General features: G+C 35.9%; 1 protein-coding gene across 1 annotated transcript; it reads left to right on the forward strand.

Moving 5' to 3' along the window:
- Nucleotides 1–8396: 8396 nt before the first annotated feature.
- Nucleotides 8397–27723, forward strand: ntsr1 (neurotensin receptor 1 (high affinity)). The gene is made up of 4 exons (XM_043225307.1): nucleotides 8397–9212; nucleotides 17994–18195; nucleotides 24222–24306; nucleotides 27227–27723. Exons 1-4 carry the CDS (start codon nucleotides 8544–8546, stop codon nucleotides 27474–27476), a joined length of 1206 nt encoding a protein of 401 aa, XP_043081242.1. The 5' UTR covers nucleotides 8397–8543; the 3' UTR covers nucleotides 27477–27723.
- The last annotated feature ends 210 nt before the right edge of the window (nucleotides 27724–27933 follow it).

A 27933-nucleotide genomic window follows, 5' to 3' on the forward strand; every position in this document is an offset into this window, starting at 1 on the left:
ACATCTTTGTCCTGCACAGTTCTCTTTGTAGCGCGCTACACAAAGTAGATGTATGTCTCTCAAGGGTACCAACTGTCTCTAAGTGACCATTAAACAAAGTCTCCTTCCTCCAGAGCACACACACATATATATCTCACTCCAAACATCTGGAGATCAACACATGTACCAGGACACGTTGCACTGAGTGTGATCAGCACAGCAGAAAACAGCAAAAGAAAGTTCAGCCTTGTATGGCTTGTTCAAAAGTGAGAGAACTCTGTTGTAAACTTCTGTGATCTTTGCAAATTGTTGAGCTCTCAAGTGACACAGACACATGCTTCAGTTATGTGGTTTTATCTTTAAAGACCACCTCATTTCATTTGTCATTACATGCAAATGTTTCCACAAGCTCATATTAAATCATCTTTGCACTCTCTTTTCCGCATCCGTTTGCATTCAAAAATGATGCGTGATGGAATATAGGGACATGAAAGAGTATTCTGAGAAATGATTCTGACAAAATTTCTTCATAAGAGCAAGAGAGCTGTGTTAAAGATAAGCAGGAGCCCAAAAGCCTAAGACCAATAGTGACAATGCAGCATTTTATTGAATTTAAATGTTATAACTGAATAGAAATATTATTAGCATATCAATGTGAGGGAAAAATTGTTTTGGTCATTAAAGGGATGGTAAAACACATTTATGCATACATGTTGCTCCAAACCCATATTACTAAGACCCATTTTACTTAACATATATATATATATAAATACAGTAATCGACAAAAATATCAGCACCCTTGGTAAATATGATAAAAGATGGCTATGAAAATAAATCTGCGTTGTTAATGCTTTTGATCTTTTATTTTAAACATTCACAAAGATCCAACCTTTCATTGGATAATGAGAATTTAAACTTGGGGGAAATGTCACTGAAATAAATGTTTTCTGGTCTTTCTCAAATTGCTTACAGCTGTATTTCCTACTCTAAAATAGATTTTCACTTCCTTCTAACAACTGCGGCAGGGCTACATGTTTTCTGATCCATCTGTGCAAATGATTTATGGCCAGAAGTTACATGTGTTTTATCAATTTGATGGTTCGCTTTTTTTCAGTCCACACAAAAGCCAGTTGCAGATCTGATCTAAGCATAATGACAGTGGCGGTTACGTAGCTGCAATAATGGAGGAAGCTCTGTAGCTGAATAGAAAGAGGCTGTTTCTTGATGATTTATGAACAGGTACGTCACAGGCTACCGCACAACGGAGAGGTCTTGAAGCTGCAATTAGCTAATGATGCTCTCCTCCAGAGCATCTATTAAAGCATTTAGATACTGGTGGAAAAAATAATTGTAATTTCTATGGCTATTAATAAATAAATAAATAGATTTGTATAGTCTCTTAAAACTGTGTATTAAGAACTGATCTGACCAACTAGCAGTTACCAAAGGAGTCATGTGTTGAATATTTTGGATTTAACCCTTGTGCACACTTATGGATATTTTTAACTGTTTAACTGTAAAATTATGCTATTTTTCTTAATAGGCTTTGATTCTGTTGGCAAAGCTTCAAAATATTTTTTTGTATTATTTTTTTACCAGATGGTGCCATTTTTTCTGGTTTGGTCTGTAGTACAAAACTCTTCTGATTTCTACAAATCTCAAATCAATCACTGTGTGCACCAGCGGAGTTTTTCCTGCCTTCTAATGAGGAAAATTTGGTACTATACCCAAACAAAATTTTACTGAAAGCTTATTTTTTGAAATATAAACCTCAAATTTGGAACACAGCTTGTTTTGATTTTCTTGTAGGTATAGAGTTCAACATGTTTCATACAACATATTGTTCATAAATCATTTTCATAAACTTAAACCTGCATAACTTCTATAACAATTAATAATAATCTTCTTTAAAATAAGACCAAAATTATGACATGGACATTTATGTCTATGCGTGATCTATGTTTAACTTTTTTATTAATGCACAAGGGTTAATGTAAAAAATAATGACACTGTCATACAGTAAATGACCAGAAAAACTACTTTTATATAACAAGCCACAGGTTTTATTCTGGCCAAGAAAGTTGTAAGCAAATTAATATTTTATTTTCCAGTTTTCCCAATTATATTTGTTTTTAATCAGACCAGGGTTTTAAATTAATTGTTCTTAAAGCATAACATATGCAATCAAATTTAGAAAATTGATATATAACTTTTCATTTAAAATGAATACAAATCCATAAATATAAATACAAACTTATTACAAATATTTGAACCTTTTAAAATGGCCTTATATGTTTTCTTCTTTGTAAACCTCTATAAATTATTAATCAAATAAATTAAATGTATTACTTGCATTAATATTTATATTTCCTTTCAGCTGCCTTCTCAAACTTCTGTGGCATCCACAGTGTTTTTTCCTGCCTTGTAAATGTGTTTAAATGCATTTAATTTTTCATAAGATCTCTAAATATTTAGCAGAAGTGAATTGTGCTCGCTTTTTTGAGAATGACTATCTCCATGTTTCCTGTGTTTTTTGAAATGTGTTGCAGATGCCAAATTGTCAATTACACATGCTCCGGAGTTCATTTTTATACTCTAGAAAAACAAATATATAGAGTTGGTTAAAGAGTTGTGAACTCACTGAACTGAACTTCTTTGTTTTTGTCAATTGTAAACCCACTCTGAAATTCAGCTCTGTGTAAAAGACCACCTGCTCCAGCTAATCTACTTCAGATACCCTGCCTCCAAATAATAATTAGCCTCCAAAATTAACTGTGGTTGTTTTTTTTTTAAATGTTGCATCATGAAAATGTTTCGTATAACATTAGTCTTCTCATTCAAGCTACCCTTTCAGGACGTAATCACAGCTGTCTTATTTTTTTCCCAACAAACAACGAAAACCAAAGAGTGTTGGAGAAAGGCGTCAGATGTGCAGGTTTGCACCAACACCTGTGAAACTGCAGAATTTTTCTTTTGTCAGGGTAGACCTACTGTTTCCAAAAGCAATGTGCCCTTTAAATGTCAAAAATGATGAAGATGCAGTGTGCAATCTAAAGAGCTCTAGAAAGAAGTAATCAGCTATAAAAATGCTTAATTGTAGTAAAAGATTTCACCAAATGAATACATGTCACTGAGAAGTACTGATATAGCAATTGTTCAGCTAAAAGTATTGGACCGTTGACTTTTAACATCTGACTTTCTAAACAACCATTTTTCTGTCTACACTGGCCTCAGGATACCTTTTTGCGCCAGCAGAAAGACCCTTAAAGTCAATTAACAGGTAATAGAGTGGTGCATCTCGCAGCTTAACGATTCAGTTGTGTGGGCAAACGAAAAAGAAATACACAATCCACCAAACGTAACCAAAATGAATTATTCATGCCACCAGTAAAGCATTCGGGAGAGGAAATACCAAATGCCATTGTAGAGGCGTTCAGACAAAGAGAGTCAAAGAGCAAAGGCAAACCACGGCTAATGTCTCTCTGAGGAAGATTTATTCATTCATTCAGAGGAAGGGACAGAGAACTTCCAGGAAAGACAGACAAAAGTGTTCATATTTATAATCCTTTATGTTGTGGTATTTAACACGTGTGACCATGAAAACAGATGCTAAAGCCGGTGGTACAGCTAAATCCACTAAAACAGCTTCTCATATTGTTCATAACTTCCATTCAAAACACTAGCCTCTAAATACATTTCTGCAGCGCAGTTTTACGTTCTTTACTGAATATTTCACGTTAGTTTCAAAGTGAAACAAGACTTCAATACAGTACGTGTCCCTGGTACGTTTTTTTGTTACGTTTCTATGTTTGCATTACGTTGCTTCAGGTACGTATTGGGGTGGTTCATAATTTAAGTATTCGAGAAGTGTTGCTAAAAGTTAATGCCATACACCAAATCCAACCCTAAACTTAACCGACAGCATTAACAAATACAAAACTGATATAAAAACACATTTGTTGATACAGCTATGCTACTTTAATTCTCTTTATTTGAGCCGTTTTGTCAAACCAAGTATGTTTTTGAGTTTTGAGAAACGTAGGTAGCGGCATGTATTTCAAAAGAGCTTACGTTGCTAAATTCAGATGACTGGAGTCACAGACAATGCCTATGTATGTATTTAGTAGGAGTAATGCTACTTCTAAAAAACATTATTTTCATCTGTACTACATGGCCAGGACTTGTTTAAGCTAATTTTGAGGTTTCTTCTTTTCTCAGTTCTTAAAAGAATAAAAATGTTTCATATTATGTGCATTTAATAAATTATTTCAAAGATCTCACAACAGCAAAAAAGCTAAAACCCACAATGACACTGGCCAAATAAATATAGAAATAAACATAGCAATCAATGTAATAAAAAAAGTGTTTTAAGTACAAAAACACAAACAAATACCTTGAAATATATCAACTGATGGATGTCTTGAGGTGTGGCAACCATAATATAAGCAAAATAATTGACTCTAGGCCGTTGATTTATAAGATTGCACCTCACGTTGTGTGGATTATTTTTTTTAATAATTCAATGGCCCGTCATCAATTATTCCTTAATATATTTGCAGGGTAGTTTAGAGACGATTGCACATATTTTAGCTAACTTCTATTAATGTGCTTTATGTACCATGCATTGTGAGTGATTGTAGTAATGGTTTTTGAGGGGGTTGCATTGCTAAGAAATGTCATTTACTGAATGAGCGTGAGTTTGAAAACAGACTCAGTGGTGGGAATTTTGTGGCAATTAAAATTCTAGAACCATGTAAACATTTATCATTCGTTCGACCTTCGCCGATAACGAATTTCTTGTTAATTTCCTGTTCAAAGAATGTGCTTACAAGAGAGCAAGGTATTTATAGCCCAAAAATCTCTGCCTTACATATTTCTTATCTTACTGCCATTACTTTTATAGCTATGGATGAATGACTCACAGAAATAGGCTTGTTTTTATCTCTGTGACCCTAGCATCTAAATTAGATTTATTTTGGCAGTACCAGGAGCTGAAGGCTGACTGCCCCGCCGAGCCCCTGCTGGCGGATGGTGTTACTATAGCATTTGGGCATCGTTCATCAACTGAGTTACATTCAAAAACGACTATTCATTGTGATGAAATATTTGATTACAATTAATTAAGCAACGTGCTGATGCTTCTTGTAGGGTTCTGAAAGCAAAAAAAGCACTTTTGCATATAAAAGGAAAGCCTCCAGGATGTCCTTTGCTACAAAACTGAAATACGTCAACACTGTTGCTCATGACACGCAGCGCATAAGAACAGTAATACATTGCATAACACTCTTGTTCACAGATCAATAATAAGGTCCAATATGCCTGCTACATCAGTCAGAAGCAAATTGCAACGGTGCACAGCACTTGAGGAGGAAATTACAGAGCTCCCATTGGGAAACGTCCTTTCAACCAATAAAATAGCATGCTGGCGACACAGTGACAAATGTTCAAGCAATCAACAGTCCTCAAGACCTGAGTTGATGTTGATGGGATTCGAATATTAATGATGGGTTGCATTGTGAGAACACTTGACTGCAGGGCTTTTAAATTGAGAAAGACTTTTGTAATCTTCTTGAGAGGTGGCTAATTACGAAAAATATGTTTTGACATCTATGTTTTCCCATCCATGTCAAGAAGACCACGCACTTATGTGAGGTTGAGCAGAATGTGCTATTAGTTTCATAATGTTTTCACTAAGCAGATAGAAAGCGGCGAGTGAGCATTAGCTATACGGCAGCAGACTCACATTGTACATTCACGACAAGAGAGTTTCTGCCATGTGAAAGAACTGCAGTGCTTTAGAGAAAATAAAGTGAGTGCTGGGTTGTGCCACTTTTAATAATGGCCATAAATTACAAAATGGTTATCAGGAGTGGGCCACTGAGAATTATTACAAACTTGATCACTGTGAAATCTAATTAACATGAGAAAAGGGGTCACATTTACATCCAAATGGTAATTAATCTACACGGAACTGAGCCAAAGCACAAAATGCAGCCATAGACTGGATACAATTTTCACATTTAGCAAACCGCTGTAGACATTCTTCTGTAATATGATGGATGAAATGAACGGGACATTAACTAACACACTGAAATGAATGTGTTTTTGGTTTTTTTTATCTGCTTTTATCATTTCATCAATTTTTGAAATATGTCTGGTTTGGTTTGTTTGTTTTTTTTCTGCCTCTGTTCTTTTTCTGCTTCTGCATGATTTATGATTGTGGGAAACAAAAGTTATTACCAAAAGGAGAGGAAGCATGAGGAGAGAGAGCTAACCTCAAGAGTCATGATTTTATGGAAAGCCATAACGAGGGCATGCAAGCGTAAGGAATAACAAAATTCAGCATGCTATCTTTCAGATAGGATCCAACGACGAGCCTGTTAAGACAGTTCATAACTCTGACTCCAGATTTATGATTTTTCGATTGTAATTACATTGCAATTACATTGTAATTTACATGCAATTATAGCCATACTTTCTGAATGTTCTATTAACTTGTTAGTTAACAGAATGGATTTTTTTTTACATTTAAATTTAATTACAAAATGCAATATTTAGTAATGTCATTACCACATGACTTACCACATGGATATTTGATACATTTTAATTTACACTAGAAATAAAATAACGCTAAAAATAAAGAAATTTCTACATTCTCTTAAAACATATTAATTCAACTCTAATTATGTCCACAATTTAACCAATATAATTTAATATTTTTTTGTTGCAGGTACAATTTGGACAAGAACACTTGCCTTCAAATGTTTTGTATGTTAAGATAAGTCAAGCATTCAATTAAAACAAACTGCTGTGGCATAGCGTTTTGAAAAATTGCCAAACGTAAAAGCATGATTTACTGTGACAATTAATGAAGATGGGACAGACCACATTAGAAAGGGGCTCATCTTCATCCTCTTTGCGACAGCCGAAATGAAGGGCAGGTGGCGAAGAGATTTATTCATCAAAGGACATTCAGATACCATTATTCTTGAGACAGGAGATACTGTAGAGCAGACGAAAGAGATCGCTACACTGAGACCTGCTCATCCCGATCCGTCACCTCTATCCACATCATTCCTGACAAGCCTGACTCATAATAGCATTATATCTTCATTACACTGAGTGATGAACAGTTGTTGTATTGAATTAAATGCCGTTAACCTTTGAACATTTTCACTGTCAATATGTGTGGATCGTTAATTATATTGGGCGCTTGCTGACATATTTCAGAATAATAAATGAATACGTCTTTGTTATTTATATTCAAATACTATTCAGATTATTTTTAGACATGCAAAACACACCATGTTGTCTGAGGAAAGGCCATACAGTAATAAAAGCAGTCCCCCAGAACACAATCTGTATGTACCGCCGCAATCTGAGAGATGATTCTGGAGATCATGAAAGTATAGATTAAAAAACGGTTTTTACTACACGAGCTGTCATGCATCTGCACTGCCCACTTTACTTAATACCTCTTCATATTACAAAGCTCTATGCTTGATTTTGATTGGTCAGCCAGAGTCAAATAGAGTATTTCTGAACAGTAACCCTTGACTGCTCATCTGAGAAAGCTGTTTCCTGCATAGCTAGGCTCCTATTTTGTCTTACAACTCTCTCACTAATGAGCTAATGATAATAAACTTCAAGCTCAAATCAATTTAATGTCAATATTTCTATATATAAAGCTGCATATTAAGCTAGATAGTCACAGAATATTATCACAGAATACAGTAAAAAAGTGTAAACTGACCTGATATTTTTGGCTATTTTGCAATCCCTAAATTCTGCCTTCTATATAATCTAGGTGGTGCAAAAGTAACCAAGGTCTATTCTCAACAAACAGGGAATGTTCTGGCAAAAGTTAACAACAAACATTCTTCCAGTAATGTTAATAAAATGTTTAGTTTAACAAAGTTTTCTGGTCTTTAATTAAAAAAATAATAATAATAAAACATGGTTTTCTCATACATTACGTGTTGGAAAGTAATATTAACCTGTACCCATTTTCATCAACTTAGCAAAACATTCTTACAACATACTTTTGTTAACTTGCACATTTTACCTTTTTTAAATTAAATGAATAAAAAAACTCTAAAAGCTCGAAGCAGAGCATGCATTATTGTGGAATCAAGTGGAATCAAATGTGCTTAAAAACGATTATAACATTTTATGCTTCAGCTAAAAAAAAAAATCCAACTTCAATATCCGACATGTTTCTAAACCTTATATACAGGGCGTTTTAATAAAGCGCTCAGAACGGAGACGCGCTTTCATGTGTTCAAGGTTATAGCGCAGTCTCGCAGGAAAATAAATAAATAAAAAATACACCAATCGTTGAATGGCACTGCGTCACCGTTCAAGGTTTGCGTTCGTACGCGTCCTCGTCGTATAAAAGCCTCTGAACGTCTCGCTTACGCAGACCTGTAAGAGTAAGTTTAGAGAAGTGTCTCCAGTTCACCACAGCTCTGCGCGCGGCTCGCCAAACGCACAAATGTGAAAAACGCAGCAAGAACACGTTGTTTTGCGCTGCCTTCCTTACGTGTTGATGTTTAAAAACCAACATGGAGATTAACGCCACGCTATCTGGACGCAACTTCGTAGATCTGCGCATTTTAACGCAGAAACTTCTCTCTTCGGCCAACCAGTCCCAGCTATTCCTGGACAACGAAACGGAAAGCGTCTCCGAGGAGGATTTGGACGTGAACACGGACGTCTACTCTAAAGTTTTTGTCACTGTGATTTACGTGGTTTTGTTCGTAATCGGGTGTTTGGGGAACTCGATCACCTTGTACACGCTCCTCACGAAGAAATCTCTTCAGAACCTCCAGAGCACGGTGCACTATCACCTGGCGAGTCTGGCCATATCCGACCTGCTCATCCTGATCCTCTGCATGCCCATTGAGTTGTACAACTTCATCTGGGTTCATCACCCGTGGGCTTTTGGCGAGGCTGTATGCAAAGGGTACTACTTTCTGCGGGACGGCTGCTCGTACGCGACGGCGTTCAACATCGCGAGCCTGAGCGTGGAGCGCTTCATGGCCATCTGCCACCCGTTCAAGGCGAAGAGCATCATGTCGCGGAGCCGCACCAAGAAACTCATCAGCGCCATGTGGGTCGCGTCTTTTCTCCTGGCCACCCCGATGCTTTTCACCATGGGGCAGCGACTGATAAAAGACGAATTCATATGCACCACTATCGTGTCCTCGATAACCGCTAAAACCGTGCTACAGGTGAGCGCATATTTCTGCATAGAGCTATGCTTACAACCGCGTTGGATTTTGTCTCATGCACGAGCTCGTGTCTCATAAAAAGTAACAACCTGTTGCGTATCTCTCGATACCTGGCCATTTTAAAAAAGCAAAATCCATACACAGCCATGGATTACACCGATTTAATAAACTAAAGTTAAAAATGTTAAATGGGCACCCAGTAATTTGCTTGCACATAATGAATAAAAACGCACGTTTTAGAAATAATGTAGACTCACATCAGATAAAATAACAATACTCATCAGTTTTTTTTCCAGAAAAAGCTGGTTGTTTTATGGGTCAATGAGCTATTACTACTTCGACTAATTTGTTAAGTAATTTTACTGCACAAGGCAGAAAAATGCATCTAAATAAAACAAGCATGCACTACATGCACAATACAGACAGGGCAAAACACCCATGCCTGAGTAAACGGCGCTGCTTAAAATGCTGGTATGGATCATGTGTGCTATCCACCAGACAAATCAAATGAGTGTGAGATAAAAACAAAATGTCCAAACAAGCAGTTCAACATAACGCAGAAGTCCAAGTTGACAAGATGTCAGCAAGTCCAGACATGCTGATTCGCCAGTCCAACCTGAATGGGTACGAGTGGAAAAATAAAACGTCCAAACAAGCAGTCTCTGGTGGATTGATGAAACAAAGCCTGACGACCCACAGCTCCAGTACATAGATAGGTGCAATGCAACAGCCAGCCGAGTACCAGGCCAATAGATGTCAGTGTTAAGTTCAAAACCACTAGTAGGCCTACTATTGGAACAAATAAAACAGGCAAACAAAAACACAGTCTATCTTTAAAATATGTCGTTTTTTACCTAAATGAGCTTTTTCTGTTTAACTTGGATCTTGTCCTAGTTAGATACTTTTGTTGGTTTAACCTCATGCAGCTGGGTTGATCCAACCGTATTTAAATCATTTGCAGTGTATTTTGTTTTATTCTAAAGCGCAAGAGTAGCAGTTAAACTGTTTAATATGCGTTATCCCCTTTGATTATACTAGAATTGCAAATGAAATGTTGATGTCTTGATTATTCAAATACATTAAAATGGCAAGCAGCAGGATCCTCATTGCTTCCATGTTGAGCACCGATGGTCACGGAAATCAAAATAAATCAGTCATTCTATTGAATTTAACGATTGGCTCTTGAAATTATTGCTCCAAGTCTACCACAACCCAGTTTGAGCAACAAGTGTCAGGGTTTGCTCAAAAATAAGGATTTGCTATCTTACGGAAATAGAAAGGCACTTACAGTGCCCTGAAGTAAATCTTGATTGCCTGGAAATGGAGATATTATGCTTTGATTCTTGGAAAATTGTCCTTGCCCCCCTAAACCTTGTGCCTGCCTTATTCTTTTCTATTACACCAGTGAATCTAATTTAGATTGGAACACAATCCATTTATAAGAACAGGAGGTCTCCTGTTTGTAACACTCAGCTCTCTAACTTTCTATTTTTAAAAAAAAAAAAAAAGGTTGAAGCCGAACACAAGCACACCTGTGAGGTTCTAGGCAAAAAAGACATGAAAATTACACTTACATCTATATGATACAACATACAGTACTTAAAATGCATAATTGGATGTCTTAGCACTGTGGACGGTCAGTGAGTCATGATCTGAATCAGAGCAAGAAAATCAAGAATATGGATGCACACTGAAAAAGATGCAAAAGATGGCAGAAAAACTGGAGAGGTGCAAAAATAGAGAGATTCAAGAGCAACTGAATACGGGATGAACTGATTCTGACAAATTCCATCAGTCATTGAGTGTGTGTATCATCCTGAGATCTTCCAGCCAAAAGAATGATAGTTGCAATAGTGGCTGTTTGCTACAGGACAAACAGTTCATCATGTTTCAATCTTGGCAAATTGGATGCCACAGTGAACCCCAAGATGTCCTCTTTTATATACAGAAGGTTTCACGATATGAAAAAATTATCTAGTTTTATGTATTGCTGTAGCGATACCTGAAATTCAAGTGCCCTGTGGGGCACAGAATTGCAGAAGAAACACATAAACGGTCTTTTATTGCTTTTTGGGATGTGGTATAACCTCACAACAAAAAGTGTAAACTGACATAAATATGTATGTTACTGAAGTGTTTCTGTTCAGTAATGGCTTCTTGAATATGAGCATCTGTACAGGTGCGCTAAACCTTACACCCCCTTCTGTTTGTTGTCGTGATCTTTCTTATTGCACAGTTTGCACCTGAAATTAATCTAGTATTGCACTTGAAAGTACATTGATACAAACATACGAATAAAGTGAGACTGACATATATATAGCAGCAGGCAGGGCTGTTGGCGAGAATAGGCGGCTGATAGCTGATATTTGCCTGGCACTGTGTTCTGGCAGGTGTTTAGATCTCATCTCACTATAAAGAGGGGGAAAGGAGGAGGGTTTGCTGTTGAATGAAGGGGTGAAGTGTCAGAAGCTGAAAACTTTCAGCATTTTGAGCTTCTGACACCCTTCTGACCTTTTTATTCAACGGCACAACACCATTCGCAAAGCACAGATTTTTCAGTTCAACACAACAGGACACCTGCAAAAAAAGGCATAGATACAAAAAGGTTTTGGTGTCGAGTGAGATCTGACAAAACGTTGTGCTCAAGCTAATTTATTGGGAAGAGCATGCACTGGTTTGGGTGGTTTATGGGGACACAAATTTGTATAATTACAGGTATGTTTATGACAGTGGTATTACAATGTGAAGGTGGTTTATGAGAACCACCTTCACATTAGTCCCCATATACTACCAGTACCAATGTGTCTACATGTGTGTGTGTGTGTGTGTATAAAACACAAAATTAAAAAAGAGCCAGTACATTTAATTTTATTTATTTATTTTTAAAAATAAATTAACACTTTTAAAATTACATTTCAAATAAATGCTGTTTTAATTTTTATTTTATTTGTCTTCATTATTGATAATATGAAGAAATGTTTATTTAGCGTCAGCCCATTATGATTTCTGAAGGATCATGTGGCACTGAAGCCTGGAGTAATGATGCTGAAAATACAGCTTTGCTTTAATGGCGGAAAAATAAATTACACATTAAAATACGCTATAATATTAAAAACAAAAAAACTAAAAAAAAAAATACAATAGTAATTTTAAAATGTAATTAGCAGTCACAACATTACAGTTTTTACTGTATTTTTGTTCAAATAATTTCAACCGTAGTAAGCGTAAAATACTTTTCAAAAACACTATAATACTGTGTTGTGTAATAGTTATGAAAATAAAATGTATTTGTCCTTTCTTACATGTCTTATATTTTGACGGGTTTCCTTTCCACTGTTGCATTTAATTATTATTATTTATCTATTATTTAAGGCACAACTAAAGTTTGTCTCAACTAGAATCAAAACTAGCCAAGATGGCCCACCCAAAGATATATATATTTGCTCCTAAGCCGGAAATAAATGTAAGATGACACATGTCAGTGAGCACAGGAATCAGCAAAGATAGAGATGACGTCTGTTGTGTCCACAGTGAGCTAAGAGAGCGCAGTGTACTGTGGGGTATATCTGCTGCCGACAGAGAGATATGGATTGTGTGAAAGGCAGGATGTTTGGTGCATTTCAGAGTATGGACTTTCAAGTGTAGGTTTGGACGGGTGGTTAGAAACATTTTCATGAAAAGACTTTGGTGTTAACAGTTGTGATTTTCTCCACCCACCACTTCATTCATGAAGCTATAATTACATTTTGTGAGGCATCTGTGCCCTTTACATAGATCTGCCAGAGATATTCACAGTTTGTCACAAGCAGTGGTCAGCCAGGAACACAGAGCCAGAGAGCTGGGCTGTCCGTCTGCTTGAGAGGACTGATGTTGTGGTGCAGATGAAAGTGACACAATACAGACTTTCCGTGAATCACTGAAAATGTCAGTCAGCTGCATTTTGAACTTATTCTCAGTGGCCTTGAGGGGTAAGATACGCTGTTACTTTTGTCCAGGATCCTGTCAGAGGTGTGAATTACACAGTCAAAGTGCTTCAAAGCAATCACAGGTGGACTCTTTATTCCAGACACCTGCACAGATACTGACAGACAGAGAAGATGTCTGACAGATAAAAGAAACCTCAGCCAAGAGTTTTTAAAGAAATGAGAAGATAGGAGGAGAGATGGAATTGAGGCCAAAGACAGAGCGGAAAGAACAACTTTCAACACATCTTTCACGCACATCTTTTTTGCCTTACATATTGGTAAATACTAGCCCTGACTATTTTTGATTAAGGTCTGACCGATTTATCAGCTTTATCAATTTTGGACCAATTTTAGAAGAAAACTATTGACTTTTTCTCCATCCAAATGCAGCGACTTAAAATGTTTCTGTTTTAAAACTGTGCAATGAAATTAAGCCAGAATGAAATGAGATATGAATCCTAGGTGAATAAAAACTTTAGTTAAATCTGTTCAGATTGCATCTCTTCAGATGACTCGAATTAAGTTTTAGTTTTCTGGACCTTTTAAGGAGGAACAGAAACAGATTCCATTAAAAACACCTTTACCAGTAGGAAGTGTAAGGGTACATACAGCTTTTGTACCATTTTTTTCTACTACAGAAACACTGGCTTCATTAATCTGTGTATTTAAGAAAAAAAGACAAGATTATAGACAATAAAAGTACAAATAAACAAACAGTGTTCTGTCGGTAACCTCACTAATCCACCCTCAGCATCCAACACAAAATGGAGATATCCTGCTATTTGAAGTGAACAAATATGAATTAATATTGTTCATATCCCTTAAGGGCCACACTTGCAGGTTGGGTTTACACACCGCAGCCCAGGATTTAGCTAATTACCTCGTTAGAGCTTCTAAGGGTCATTAATTGGTTAAATAAAACTGCACAATGCTCAAATTGAACAAATGTGTACAAGGCACAAAGAGCTCATTTGAATAACTCCAACCTATTGCTGTGTTTTATTAAAACGCGCGACTGTGCCTGTTGCTCCATTAGTCTGTTTTTCATCTGTTTCAGAAGAACATCTCTGTTGTATTCCCATTATCTGTGGGTTTGATGTAGTTGCCTGCTGGGATCAGTGGCTTTACTGAGCGAGGCAGCTTAGAAAACTACTGATGATAAAAAACGATGAAAAAGAGAACAGGCAGCTAATCTGTTTAACACATCAAAATGCACTTGTCCCCAGCTTTAAAGGTGCTGAGCTGAGTAAAGAGAAAAATTACTTATGAGTTCTGCTCTGGAGGTCTGACATTGGACAGAAGAAACGAACAGAATTTTAACGGTGAAATTAGCATTTAACAAACAAGGGAGACAAACATTCCAGAAAAACACAGTGAATTCATATATTAATTAGCTAATTGTAATGTTGTGGGTGATGTTTGAGAAGCACCCTAGCAAGCTAATGCTCAGATAACCATGCCAAAAAAAAACTGAGAGCAAAACACTCATTTACCAACTTATAAAGAACACTGTCACATCTCATGGACTTTGAGTTTGTTTTCCCACGTGTTCCCTGACCTGGTTTCTGTCTACCCTAGATTGTGTAATTTTGTTTAGTTGTATTTAAGTCCTAGTCTGATCCCTGTGTCTTGTTCTGGTATTGTGTATATATCTTATGCTTCTATCCGTGTCATCTACCTGCCTGTGTATTACCCTCTTTGAGGATTATTTAAAGATTATTTTGTCTTTACCTTCATCGTGTGCATCGTGTGACACAGTACCATGACGCATAAAAACGAGTGATTTATATGGGTTTACAAGGCCCATAAATACATAAAACAAGCACAGGAAACAGAAAATAAAAGTCTGAAACCATCAATGAAAACTTTTAATTCCATAAATGGTTCTTGTTTATTAAAATGTCTTTTAAGAACTGTTCACTGAAAGGTTCTTTGGGGAACCAAAACTATGGCATCGCTGCATGTGAGAACCCCCTTTTGGAACATTTATTTTTAAGAGTGTACTATAAAAGTAAGAGTTTATTGTCTTAAATCTAATGGTAATGCTTATAATGATAATGCTTTACAATTAGTTTAAATTTGTAACTATTAACGTTAAAAATATGTCTAACACATTTATTAATTTAGGTTAAGGATAATGTCCAACAGGTAACAAGTATTAGTACGAGTACAAGTAAACAGAAAACTGTTTTTTATTATCCAATGTTTACAAAGATAGATTGATACCATAACATGTTATTGTTCAGATCTAAATGTTATTAATTCAATTATTTGATTAGTAGAAAGTTGACATACATGTACTACAGTATTTTACAGTGCTGAGTTCAACCAGTGATTGTCACAGTGCACTTCCTGTCTGAAGGCCCAGAGAGAAGAGCACGGAGACTGCATGCATGTCAGGAGTGTTTGTAAACTGGTAAAAATTTTACTAATTTGCACCTCAAATTCTTTGATTAATGTAGTTTAATGGCGTAATATCTGCTACATTGTCTTCTGAGGACTGCTTGGAAAGAACTAACCTACATTAAAATTTCTCCTTTTTTTCAGCAATAATGCATTCCTTTGCCATTCATTTAAACTAATCGTGAAATTAATTATTTTACTATTGATCTACAGGCCTGAATATATGTACTTGTTATTTTGAAATATTATTATGTCAGGAACATGAAGATAAAGGCGTCATAATACTTGTACTGCAGCTTCAGCGTCCAGACTAAATAAAAAGGCAGTGAACAGGTTCAGCTAATCCATGCAGGACTGCAGGAACCTGAGCACAAGGCCCTCAACAAGCAGACACTAAAGTGGAATTTGATTTGCCACATGATTTGTTTGCTTATTCGAGTGTGCATGTGCGCTGTTGTATACCTGCTGGAAAGCTTTGATGGAGAAATGATATGGGAATGTCATTTTCCTGGACATTCTTAGACAAACATTCATAGAGAGTCAAAGTGCAGACCTTCCTCGGTCACCAACGAGGGAACATTCTGCTGAAAATTAAACATAACTCACAAATAAGCATAATGTTATTCTTTGCTCATAGAGGTGCATTTGCACAACGCATAAATATTGTATAAATATGTGGTTGGGGTTCTCTATTATACCAACGCTATCAATCTGAATTGTCTTAAAACACAATTGTCTATTTGATAAGGTGGCTGAACTCTTTTAAACTACCTCTGGCTCTTAATTTTTCTTGTGTTTGCGTGTCTTTGTAAACAGAGAGAGGATTCTTCGCTGCATTCTCATTTATGTTCAGTGTGAGAACAAATATAATTAGTGAGGCAGCCTGCAGTTATGTAATATGTGATTCATTATCCCATTAAGGTTCTAAATAAAGTAAATAAAGTGGTAGAACATAAATTAAAAATGCTTACATAAAATTTGTTTGAAAAAACAATTATGAGGGGAGGTTGCAGCATATTAATATTGAGCTTTTTAATAAATAATTAGCAGAAAACAACATAATTAAAACTGTCGGTTTAATAATCGGCAACTATAACATATTTACTGCTGTAAAACATTTGCACCTGCATTTACTTTATATATGAATTAGCATAGTCAAATGATTCATCAAAAACATGTATGTGTACAGATAAAACATGTATATATAAGTATATTTAATATAGAAACACATTTGCTTTTAAATTTATACATACACGTGTTTGTATTTATGTATACACAAATAAAAAACAGTAAACATATATAAAATTTATTTTGCATGTGATTAATTGCAATTAATCGTTTGACAGCACTAATTAAAATTATATATGCATATCACATTTTTATGAATACTGAGGATTGAGACTCATGTATTGCTTTTTTGACTTTTTAAAATAGTTTTTGAGTCCGGTTTGGTTTTAATTAGTAGCCCTGGCCCAACCTTGCAGTAACAAGCAAAAAAGAACACTTTCTTCTAGAACACGTTCAGTTGTAACATCTCTGACCTTTCTCATTAAAAACTTTAAATATTCCCATCCTCTTTGCCTTCAGTAGGTTTTTAATGTGCTGAAAAAAACACTCAAATTTTTCCTGCAGATCCCTTTTATGTTTCTCAATCTGGAAGGAACAGTGCCGGGCTCTTTAACTCCAGTCATCTGCTGAACACCAATTTAACATGACTGCCTAAACCAACACCATGTTCTTCTAAATTAGCGCTGAGGAGTATTTCAATAGTCTTGGCAAAATCTCAGTTTTTCATGCAGTGCAGATGTCAGAACGCATGAGATTAATTTGCTTTGGCAACAGCAGAAAAATGGAAAGGAACAAAAGATCAGCTGGTGCAAAATGGAATGACGGATATAGGAATGTGACCAGTTAAAAAAAAAACACATCTTGCAGAGATAATTATTGTGTGTGTGTGTGTGTGTGTGTGTGTGCACGCATTTGAGGGCAGGTGAGTTTATCAAAAGGTGTCATGAATACCTTCTTAATCTAGGTGGTGAATGATAAAAAAAATAATAATGCATGTATACACATAACTGATTACAACTGATTGCATGTATACACATAACTGATTACAAAAGTGAGAAAAAAAACATGATTTGACATACTCAAAAAATGCATGAAATTATAAAATATAGTCTATACTCTGAATGCCATAAATAAACGCAGTGTTTGTCAAAAGCATGCATGTTAATGTTTTCATGCACGCATCATCAGTATAATTCAAATTTAATCCCACTGACTTCCTGTCTTTTATCATACACACCCTTGCAGGTCCTGCCAACTGGAGATAGCATTGTGGCGGTCAAAAAAAATCAACATGTGTACTTAATTCCCTCTTCTGTCTTTTTTTCCTTGTTCCCTTTTCCTCAAGGTAAATGCCTTTCTGTCCTTTGTGGTTCCCATGGCAGTGATCTCAGCATTAAATGGAGTTATAGCCAGTCAGTTACTGCGAATGTTTCGGGAATCTGCTCAAGACAATCGCATCTGTATCATCGGAGGCAATGATACCATGCTCAGCGTTGCTGTTGAACCCAACCGTGCCCAATCAATGCGCCATGGAGTCATGGTGCTTCGTGAGTACCTTGTTTTCTCTAGCGTACAGTTAAAAAAATGAATAGAAAATGCATACAATCAGTAATAAAATTACACACACTCACACACACACACACATATACATATACATACAGTATATGTGGTGGATTTCCAACGGTCATATTATCTACCGTTTTAAGTAGTCAACAAATTACCTTTACCATTAATATTTTTTATTCGTTAAGGATGCATTAAATTGATCAGTGAAGTAAAGGCACAGCAAAGACACATTTGTAATGTTACAAAAGATTTCTATTACAAATAAATATTGTTCTTTTTAACTTTCATTTGTTAAAGATTTCTGGAAAATGCACTACATTTTTCATAAAAACATCTATAAAAAGCATGACCATTTTAATGATTATAATATATATATATATATATCTAAACGTTTGTACTGTAGTATATATCTTAAATTTGTACAACAGCTAAAAAACGAATTGCCTGAGCATCTTTCCAATACAATCCGATTAGTTTATTGCACAACGTGGAAGCAAAATATGCCACTATTACCATAGTCCTGTGACAGAGTCGATGTTAAAGTTGATGTTTAATGCAATATGCATTGCCCCAAGTGGCTCTTTGCCTCCACATTGTGCATAAAATCTGTGCAATGCACACCTAGCAGTGCATTATCCTTGTTTTTGCACATTCCAGACAGACTGTCAGCCTCTGTATTAGTGGTGGGAACCCTTACTTTAATTTACTTGGAAGCCTCCACAAACTACCCCAAAAACATCTACACCTGCAAGACAAACAATCTTGATGTCTATATGAGCTACAGTCTTAATTTACGCCTATTATAGAAAAGCTATCGAACCCTTTAACAAAGACCTGCCCTCCTACTCAATTCGGTAGGAGAATGTTTGTGTGTGTGTGTGTGTGTCTTATTATCATGATAAGTGTTGTGTATTGTCCCACTGAGTGTATTGATCGATGAACAGAAAGCTAATAAGGAGCCAGGTTCTCTCATTTAACCAAATACAAATCTCTCTATAGACGAATATAGCCATAACCTCCTCACAGTGAAAGAGTGAAAAGGTTTTCATTTATGAATTACAGGACTAGGCTGAGTCACATGTATGTTTATCACAAGAGACCCCTTTTATAAAGCTCGAATCAGCATATGCTCTCCGTACTGCCTTACTTTCGTCCACAAACAGCTCAATTTTATCTAGCTACTTCTTTTCCTTTCATTTTACTGGCAAATGAAAACCAAAAATTGCATGTGTGCAGCGAAAATGATGTTTACTCCCTACAGCACTTTGTAAGATTTCATACCCTTGTTTGGATTTATAAAATGTTTTGTGCATGTATAACAAGAAAGAGACTTGTTAGACGGGAGCTAAAAATATGTGCCATCGCAGTTCGGTTTAACTTCATTTAAAAAGCTGTTTAATTCACTTTGGACTTAATCGTAAACAGGAAGAACATGAATTTTTCCATTAGAGATGCAGTTGAGATATGTACTCGAGGGGAGGACTAGAGTTAGTCAGTTTTACCGCCGGCTGCAGCGTCCATTATAGGGTCAGTGTTCTGGTCTAAGACTTCTGACTGCTCTCACACCAGCTTTCAGCACCATGGGGGAGACAATTATTTTTTAAAATGTACTGTTCGTTTAATTTACTGCATCACAGAAGAGGGTTTGATACGAATTTGTGCCAGAATCACCTTAAGGGCACCAAGAGTAACCTTAGTATTTTAGTGGACTGAGGGAATCATCACATGACACAAAATACAGCTGTACGTCAAAGCATTTCATGCATCATTACTTCCTTATTTAAAAAAAATAGTAATATAATATTAGTGAAGTACTAGGCCTGTGTTAAAAGAAAACCTTGTAATAATATCAAATTAAAAAGTGCATTCTAAATCATTGTTTTAATAATGTATTGTAACAACAATTATTTATTACAATTAAATGTATTTTTATACCATATATATATATATATATATATATATATATATATATATATATATATATATATATATATATATTACAAATGTATTACAGTATTATGCATAATAAGTACTCATTTTCAAAGTATGCTAAAATGTACTTCTTTTCACAAGGATTTTGTGCACAAATTTGCACTTAAAACTGATTTTGTGTGAAATTAAAAAAAAAAAGAATATCCAATGAATTTTTATATAAAAAGGTACATGACACAGGTGTTTATTACTTTCTAAGACTAGTATTACAGTGCCCTCTAAAATAAAAGACCAACAAAGAAATGCTTCTCAGTTTGAAAATCCAGCCTGTGCTAAAAGTATTAATGCATTTAAGTGCTTGTTTCCCAACCGAAATGCATGTTCTCTCACACTTGACCTAACTTCAGTCAATTATTTCCACATCCCATTGTAGGTTGTTCACCTTCTCTTCTCACTGTTTCCAATAATGCAGTGTCTGATATATCCAGCAGAGTTTGCTAAGAATCAAGCAATCTGCCCCTAAACTCTTCATCAGTCAGTGTGACAGCGTGAGTGGGTGAGGTGATCCATAGTTGATGTAAGAGCCCCCAAATTGCTGACTGAAAGACTCTAATTAAGGCGAATCTGCAGAGGACACTTTCTCTTGCCCGGCAGGTTCGTACAAGGTCAGAGTGTGTTGGCTTTGCTTTTATCCATTCTTCTAAATTTATCTAATGTTGTCTCCACTCGCTGCTACTTTAGCTGAATTTGAATTTATATGGAGTGCTGTTAAAGTTCAGAATCAGAATTAATCGCTTCGCTTTTTCATTCTTGAACTGGATCCAAAAAAAGGCACTTAGTGAGACATATACTAAAGTTTGTAGCGGTAAATCTGCATCAAAGTTCTGGTCATGTTCCGTATTCAAAGTTCTGTTATGAAACAGAAAGAAAGATCAGTTTTTAGGCTACTGGGGTTTGTAGGAACACAGACTAAAAATGTTAGTGACACTTTATTTTAAGAACAAGTTCTCACTATTAACTAGCATATTAACATATTAACTAACATATTAGCATGCACGTTGGCTATAGCACTAAAGCCTTATTCTGCATGACCATATTTTAAATCCCTTAGTCCTACAATAATTAACTTGTCTATCTATCTGTCTGTCTGTCTGTCTGTCTGTCTGTCTAAGAAAGATAGGACATTTCACCATTGAGGGAATATCTCTCACCATGTCTTCTTAGTGACTGTGCATTGAAGGAAATTCTCCTTAAAGCTGGTATCTTGGCTGCATAGCAGCATTTAGGAGAGACAGCAAGCAGAAAAACAGAGAGAGGAAAATCTATTCTCATTGGTGCAATGTGATTAGGTGTTCATCTTGACCCAGTGCAAGAACTGACAGGAAGCTTCACTCTCCACTTGGAACAGGAAACAACATCTCTGGTCCATTTCAGATGCTAATAAATGCTTCCCACAAGATATTACACACCATTTTGTTGTTTCTCTCACAAATTTGCCTTACGCAAGATGCATGAATAATTCAAGTTGCATTTGGTTAATGAGGCTTAATCTGCTAAATGCGACTGACCACCCCCACTCCCAAAAGAATAAATGTGGCAAAATGTAATGGACAAAATTCTCAATAGCGCTGCCTAATTACCATATTCACAACCTAAAATAATAGAGCTAATTAGGTCTTATCAAAGCACAGCACCAAGCAAGATTTCTGAGATGGACAAGCTTACTTTTTGTTTCACGCAGCTTGTGAAAATACAGCATTATTGTGTAGACAGCATGTGTTTGTAAGCTGATCACATCAGTTATCCGTGTCGCCAGCGCTGTCTGAGGCAGTCAGTGTTTTGCTGCTGTGTAAAGGGAATAATCCTCTTCTGTGTGATCTGTCACTGATCTGTATTTATGTTTCTTTATGAATCCAAAGCTATTGGGAGGAGTGGGATCTGCCAGGCTTTGAGAACAAATAAAATTTGACTGCCTTTTGAAACAAACACACACACACACACACACACACATATATATGTATATATCACACACGCATATACCCAAATGCCTTTCATTTCAAAGTTAACCAGAAAAATTTCTATTCATGAATGAATTTCCAGAATTTCATCCATGGCTTGTGGGTCACCATCGTCCTGACACATTCACATTCAGATACAGAGTGACTTACGCGTTTACGGCTCCATTAGTGATAAGGTAACGAGACAGACAGGTGGAATGAGGAGAAAATGAAACTCATCAAAGAAAACAAGATCATTTGGTGAAGGATTTGATTTAGCCGCAGTCGGCCATTTTGCTGCAGTGCGCTGAAATGAACAGAGCAACAATTACAAAAATGGTACATAATGTACTTTTTACTTTGATAATGTGAGTACTGGGCACAGACTTGTCGCTCTTGTAATTATTTTACTGTTCTGTATTTTTGTGCGTCTCAATAAATGATCAAAAAAGGACACAGCCTCCACTTTAATGCGATCGCTGGTGGTGGAAAACCCTGATAACTGAGACAGATTGACATTTTCAAAAGAAACAAACTGAGGACAATATTTATCTTTCTCCAGCTTCTTTCTCTTGGGCTTTATCTTTTAATTGCTTCTAGTCTCAAATAAAGAAATACAAATTCAATTTGGGTAATCGGAAGGACCCTGGGCAAGATTCAATCATTCAAGAAAAGCAGAACAAAATAACCGCTGTTCATATAATTAACAGAAGTGGAGATTATATGAGTCGGCATTTCTGCTCGCATTTCAAAGGGAAGAGGAATCCCTCCATAAATCTATCTGTTTCGTAGACAAATGCACACACACACAGTCATTTAAATCACCATCTGTGTGACAAATGGATGACTAGTCTGATCCAAGAAGAAATGAAACGCTCTGGTTTTAGCAGTTCTCTGATTTGGAGCGGAGAGGTAAAGACACAGGGTATTGTTTGGCTGCAATGAATAGATTTGCTGAGCTTGTTGTAATGAAGCCTATATAAAATTATCTGCCAAGCTTATTTTTTCATAGTTCCAGTAAATGCTGTAACAAGAAATTATTTGCGCTTTTGCTGCCCCTGCTAACTTGCATTGACAATTAGTTTGTCCTAAACAGTTCTCTCTCAGAAAATGTGTGTTATGTAAAAGAACAGCTTAAAGACCAATTTGCAGAAATTATATTTTCATTAGCGCCTAATGATTAATCACAATGAATCGCATCCTAAATAAAAGTTGTTTACATAATATATGTGTGTGTGTATTGTGTTATGTATATACTGTGTAAATACACACAAATACAGCATATATACGCATAATAAATATACACAGTACACTAACATATAAGAATAAGAATTAATGTCAAAGTTTTTTAACAACATGACCATGGCGGGCAATAATGCCATAAACATTCATATTCATGTTGATGGATGGCACAGATCTGTTCAAACTGTACATAATTTGTAATCTGCTATGCATGCATTTGGTTTTATTCATGAAAGACAAGCAAAATAAATAGCTATGTAAAGCCATCTGTGATTAAATTATGACATTCAACTTCCTGACAACGTGACAGTTTGAATACAAATGGTTGTACATTTACACAGAAATTCATTCTGCTTGTGCTTCATGATTAAGGTTTATAATTTTGAAGCTAACTAAAAACAAATTGATATGAACATATAAAGTGTGAGGAAACAGGATCAGGAAGTAAATGTGTGTTATCACTGTATGAGAGATCAATAGGTTTGAGCCTCTAGTCAAGAGCCTCACACAAAGATACAACAGAGATTAGTGAGTCAATCCCTGCTTGACTCGAATCAGACCTGGAGGGCCGGATAAATTGAAATGGGATTGGGAAAAAATGAGACAGATCAGAGAAAAATAAATGGCTCATGTAAAATTGGCAGATACGAATCCATTTCTGTCGGGAAACAAATTATGTGTCATCTGTTTCTACCAAATGTGACTATTACATGCTGAAACCACCAGCAGGGCTCTTGAAAACTGTTCATTTACACAGATTATTGCACAAAGTTGGAAATTCTGATTATTATGACTCCGTTTTACCTATTTTTTAAATTGCATTTTGCTCTCCACAGGTGCTGTGGTCATTGCTTTCGTGGTGTGCTGGCTACCATATCACGCACGAAGACTAATGTACTGCTATGTCACTGAATGGACACCGTAAGTTTCAAATCAAAGACAGTCGCAATACACAATACAATAAAACTGATTCGATTTGCATCCTATTTCTGGACAACATGCACAAATGCTGGGTTTATAGATGCACAGATGTAACTACAATTCCCAGCCAATATCAAATACATCTGTTTTTAGAGAGAAAGTTGCTGAAGTCCAAGAGCTGCTTATAAATAACATATAAAGTAAAACAAAAATGAATAGTTATAGCCTGTAGCTAGCTCACTGCACACTATAGCTCCACAAATCAATGCTTTGTTCTGCCCAACGCCCACCAACAGCAGTGCACATAAATCACAATGCATCTGCCGGTGGTAGTGATTTCTGGGAGTTTTCTTCAATGATTTAGGGCCGGATCGATAAATCTGTGCAATACGCTCCAAAACCCAGGTTGTAATTCATATAGAACAGCACATACATGGTGCAAACTAATCTGAACAGCCTGTACATGTGATTTTTATCTGTGACTGACTGCACTCAAATTTATGCTGTGGTGAGCTTCCTCAAGCATATTCTGATAAATGATGGGACATTTGTATGATTCAGTGCACATATCACCTCACTGGATGTCAAATGTCCAGAAAAAAACATGGCATTTAAAAACTTGCTGGAAAATGGGTTTTAAAATTTGATTTTAAAAAACGTGTGGGCTTCTCTATTCAAACCTAGATTAGATTAGACAGTTCAGGCACCTTTCGGAGTTTGGAGTTTTGTCATTCACAAGGTGAATAAAAACCTTTGTTTCAAAAATAGTCAAATACCAAATTTAATGCTGTTGAGGTGTTTGTTTAAATCCTTAACCCTATATATGAACGGTAATAATAGCAATGCTTGTCCATACAAGGAAATGACAGGTATGATATCTGTACATTTTGGCTTCGGTATTGATTGCAAATGCTACCTTTTTTAATGAAAGTCCTTTAATAAATGTCAGTGAACTGAGGTGGTGACTGATGTTGTAGTACGTCTGATGTTTTAGTAATGCAGAAAAAAGAAGAAGAAGATAAGACGTGAAAATATGAGAGGAATCAAAGATGTTATGGGAGGCAGCATTACGTTTTTTTTTTTTTTTTTTAAAGCTATATGATGAGAAATTCTTAAAAATTGTGAAAGAGAAAGGTTCTTCAGAAGTTAAAGGACCCATTTAGACAAAAAGATTCTTCTAAGGGATCGTGAAGCACCTTTAATTTTCATGCATACATTTCAAAATGACAAACCGCACTGCTACAGAATCACTCTGGTTGCTCTAATATTCTCAATCTCCACTGAATTAATTCATCATTCAGTAAAATCACAGCAACGGGAGAGATCTCTATGTCAGATTTATGATTCTTCCCAGTCTAAATGTTGTCATTTCACATGCATGGCTAATCATCAGTGTTGCCTTGAAAAATCAAATGCTTCACCCTAATGACCAGCTAATTATTACATTTAAAGACATATTGCGCATTAGTTACTATACTCATTATTCATACTTTAAATATTTTCATGTTGAAAGAATAGTCTTCAGACATTAAATGTTTTCAAATGTTAAGACTAATTTTAGTCTTAACATTTGAAAACATTTAATGTCTGAAGATGAAAACATATTAAATTTGAAATAAAACGCAAGTGTAAAATGCACATATACGGAGAGCTAAAGGGCAGACATTAGTCTCATAAGTCATCAGAGCTAAACTCGTTTTGCTGATGATTTAATCCATTTGTCTCCTAAGCCAATGCCAGTCTGATGTGTTTTTTTTTTTCCCTCTTCTGGGTTTCAGAAATATAGTAGTGCTTTTTATTTGCAGATGAATGGGCAGATATTAAGGTCATTGAGGTCAGGCATTGTTGTTGGCTTAGAAGGCATGGCCACAGACAGGTTATAAAATGCCTGATGTATGTTGCACACAAAAATTGTAAGAGCTTTTTGGAAGCATCTAGCCCTAATTTAATTGGCTGGCGTACTGATTTTTATCAGCCCCAAGGGAAAGTTGACAGTTTTGTTTACAAGGCCCCGGGCTGCTACAATGAGCACTAATAAAGAAGAATAGCTTGTTCAAAGGAGTGTGAGCTGTTTCTGTCTTTTTTGGATATTCTACATACAATATCATAATCCTGATGTGATCACATATCACAGGGATAATGGATTATGAATATGATGGCCGCCCAGTGAAGTCAAAAATTTCATTTTTTTGTGTGCAATGATTTCATTGGAGCAAACGCAAACGCAACCATCATTTAAAGCATTTCAGATTAGAATTACTTACACACATACACTCATTCAATAAGCAAAATCTTAATTTTTTCTCTCTCAGCCACTCCCGAAAAGCACAACAACAGCACAACAACACTTTCAAAATAATCACAGGCAAGCAAATTTCAATTTACATATACAGAACATTTTATGTGTATATACTACAAAAAATTTGGAGAAAGAATGATTGTTGGAAAAAAATGCATTTTAAAAAGCCATTACAGTCATTAGCAGAAAGTGCTTTAATATAAGCTATTTATAAGCAATATGTAGTGCAATAATGGAGAGCTGAACACTTTAATTTCTTTGAGAACTGAGCAGCAAACTGAACCTACATATAATTTGAAATTGATAATGTACTACATATATAATTATGTGACTGTGTGTTACTTTATATAAAGTATCACTATACTCACAGAAGGTGACGTAAAAGACCCTATAAACTATATAGTTGACAGACATGAACATTTAGTCACCTTTATATAGTATGGCAACTATATTTTATGTAGTTGCTCTAAATGGGGACTAAAGCTTTCATAAAACATAAAAAGAAAATGTAACAGTTTTTTTTTACATTGCTTTTACAATAATATACTGGTTTGTTAACACATTTTATTGATTCTGATTGTCTGATTGAAAACAATTAAATATTTTTTCTCTTTTCCACAGTGCTCTCTTCGATTTCTACCACTATTTCTACATGGTCACCAATGTGCTTTTTTATGTCAGCTCGGCCATCAACCCCATCCTCTACAACCTCGTCTCAGCCAATTACCGCCAAATTTTTTTTTCCACGCTCCGTTACCTAATCCTGCCATGCCGCCATAAGAAACAGAAGCGCGTTCTCACCAGACACTCTATTAGCATCTGCAGCAACCAGACCTTCTCCACCAATGTCATCAAAGAAACCATTTACTGAATCAAGATTCAGCCATTCCATTCCTCTATTTCACTCAGCCAAGGAGAGACTGCTGAGGCGAAGAATGTTTTCATATTGAGTTATTATTACAAGAATTCATAATATCCATGCTACTGAATCACCGTATGGAACTTTTACACAGCGCAGAGCTGGCTCCAGAGATGTATACATGTTTATAAGAGGAAATGTAGCACAAAATACAAAGAACAATGTGCCGAAAGAGTGTAAATACAAAAACACTAATGTATATCCAGATGTTCATTGTTTCTTATTCAAAGTATAAAGTGTATATCTATGTTGTGCAGCTAAAAGAGTGAAAGACAAAAAAATATTACGAAAGGAACAGATTGCAGACAGTCGCTGTTATGTACACAGAGTCTTTATACCCAGCTTATGTAATTTACCAACACTGGAATAACTGTGAACACAAGGACATGCACCATTTCAAATTTCTTGT

This window comes from Puntigrus tetrazona, chromosome 23 (genome assembly GCF_018831695.1).
Source record: "Puntigrus tetrazona isolate hp1 chromosome 23, ASM1883169v1, whole genome shotgun sequence".
Lineage (NCBI taxonomy): Eukaryota > Metazoa > Chordata > Actinopteri > Cypriniformes > Cyprinidae > Puntigrus > Puntigrus tetrazona.

What these genes read in the sequence shown, in the direction of transcription:
- ntsr1 (XM_043225307.1), top strand. Translation starts at nt 8,544, where the DNA reads ATGGAGATTAACGCCACGCTATCTGGACGCAACTTCGTAGATCTGCGC. An exon ending in CCATGGAGTCATGGTGCTTC is followed by an intron (nt 18,196 to 24,221) that starts GTGAGTACCTTG and finishes TGCTCTCCACAG; the next exon opens with GTGCTGTGGTCATTGCTTTC. An exon ending in TATGTCACTGAATGGACACC is followed by an intron (nt 24,307 to 27,226) that starts GTAAGTTTCAAA and finishes TCTTTTCCACAG; the next exon opens with TGCTCTCTTCGATTTCTACC.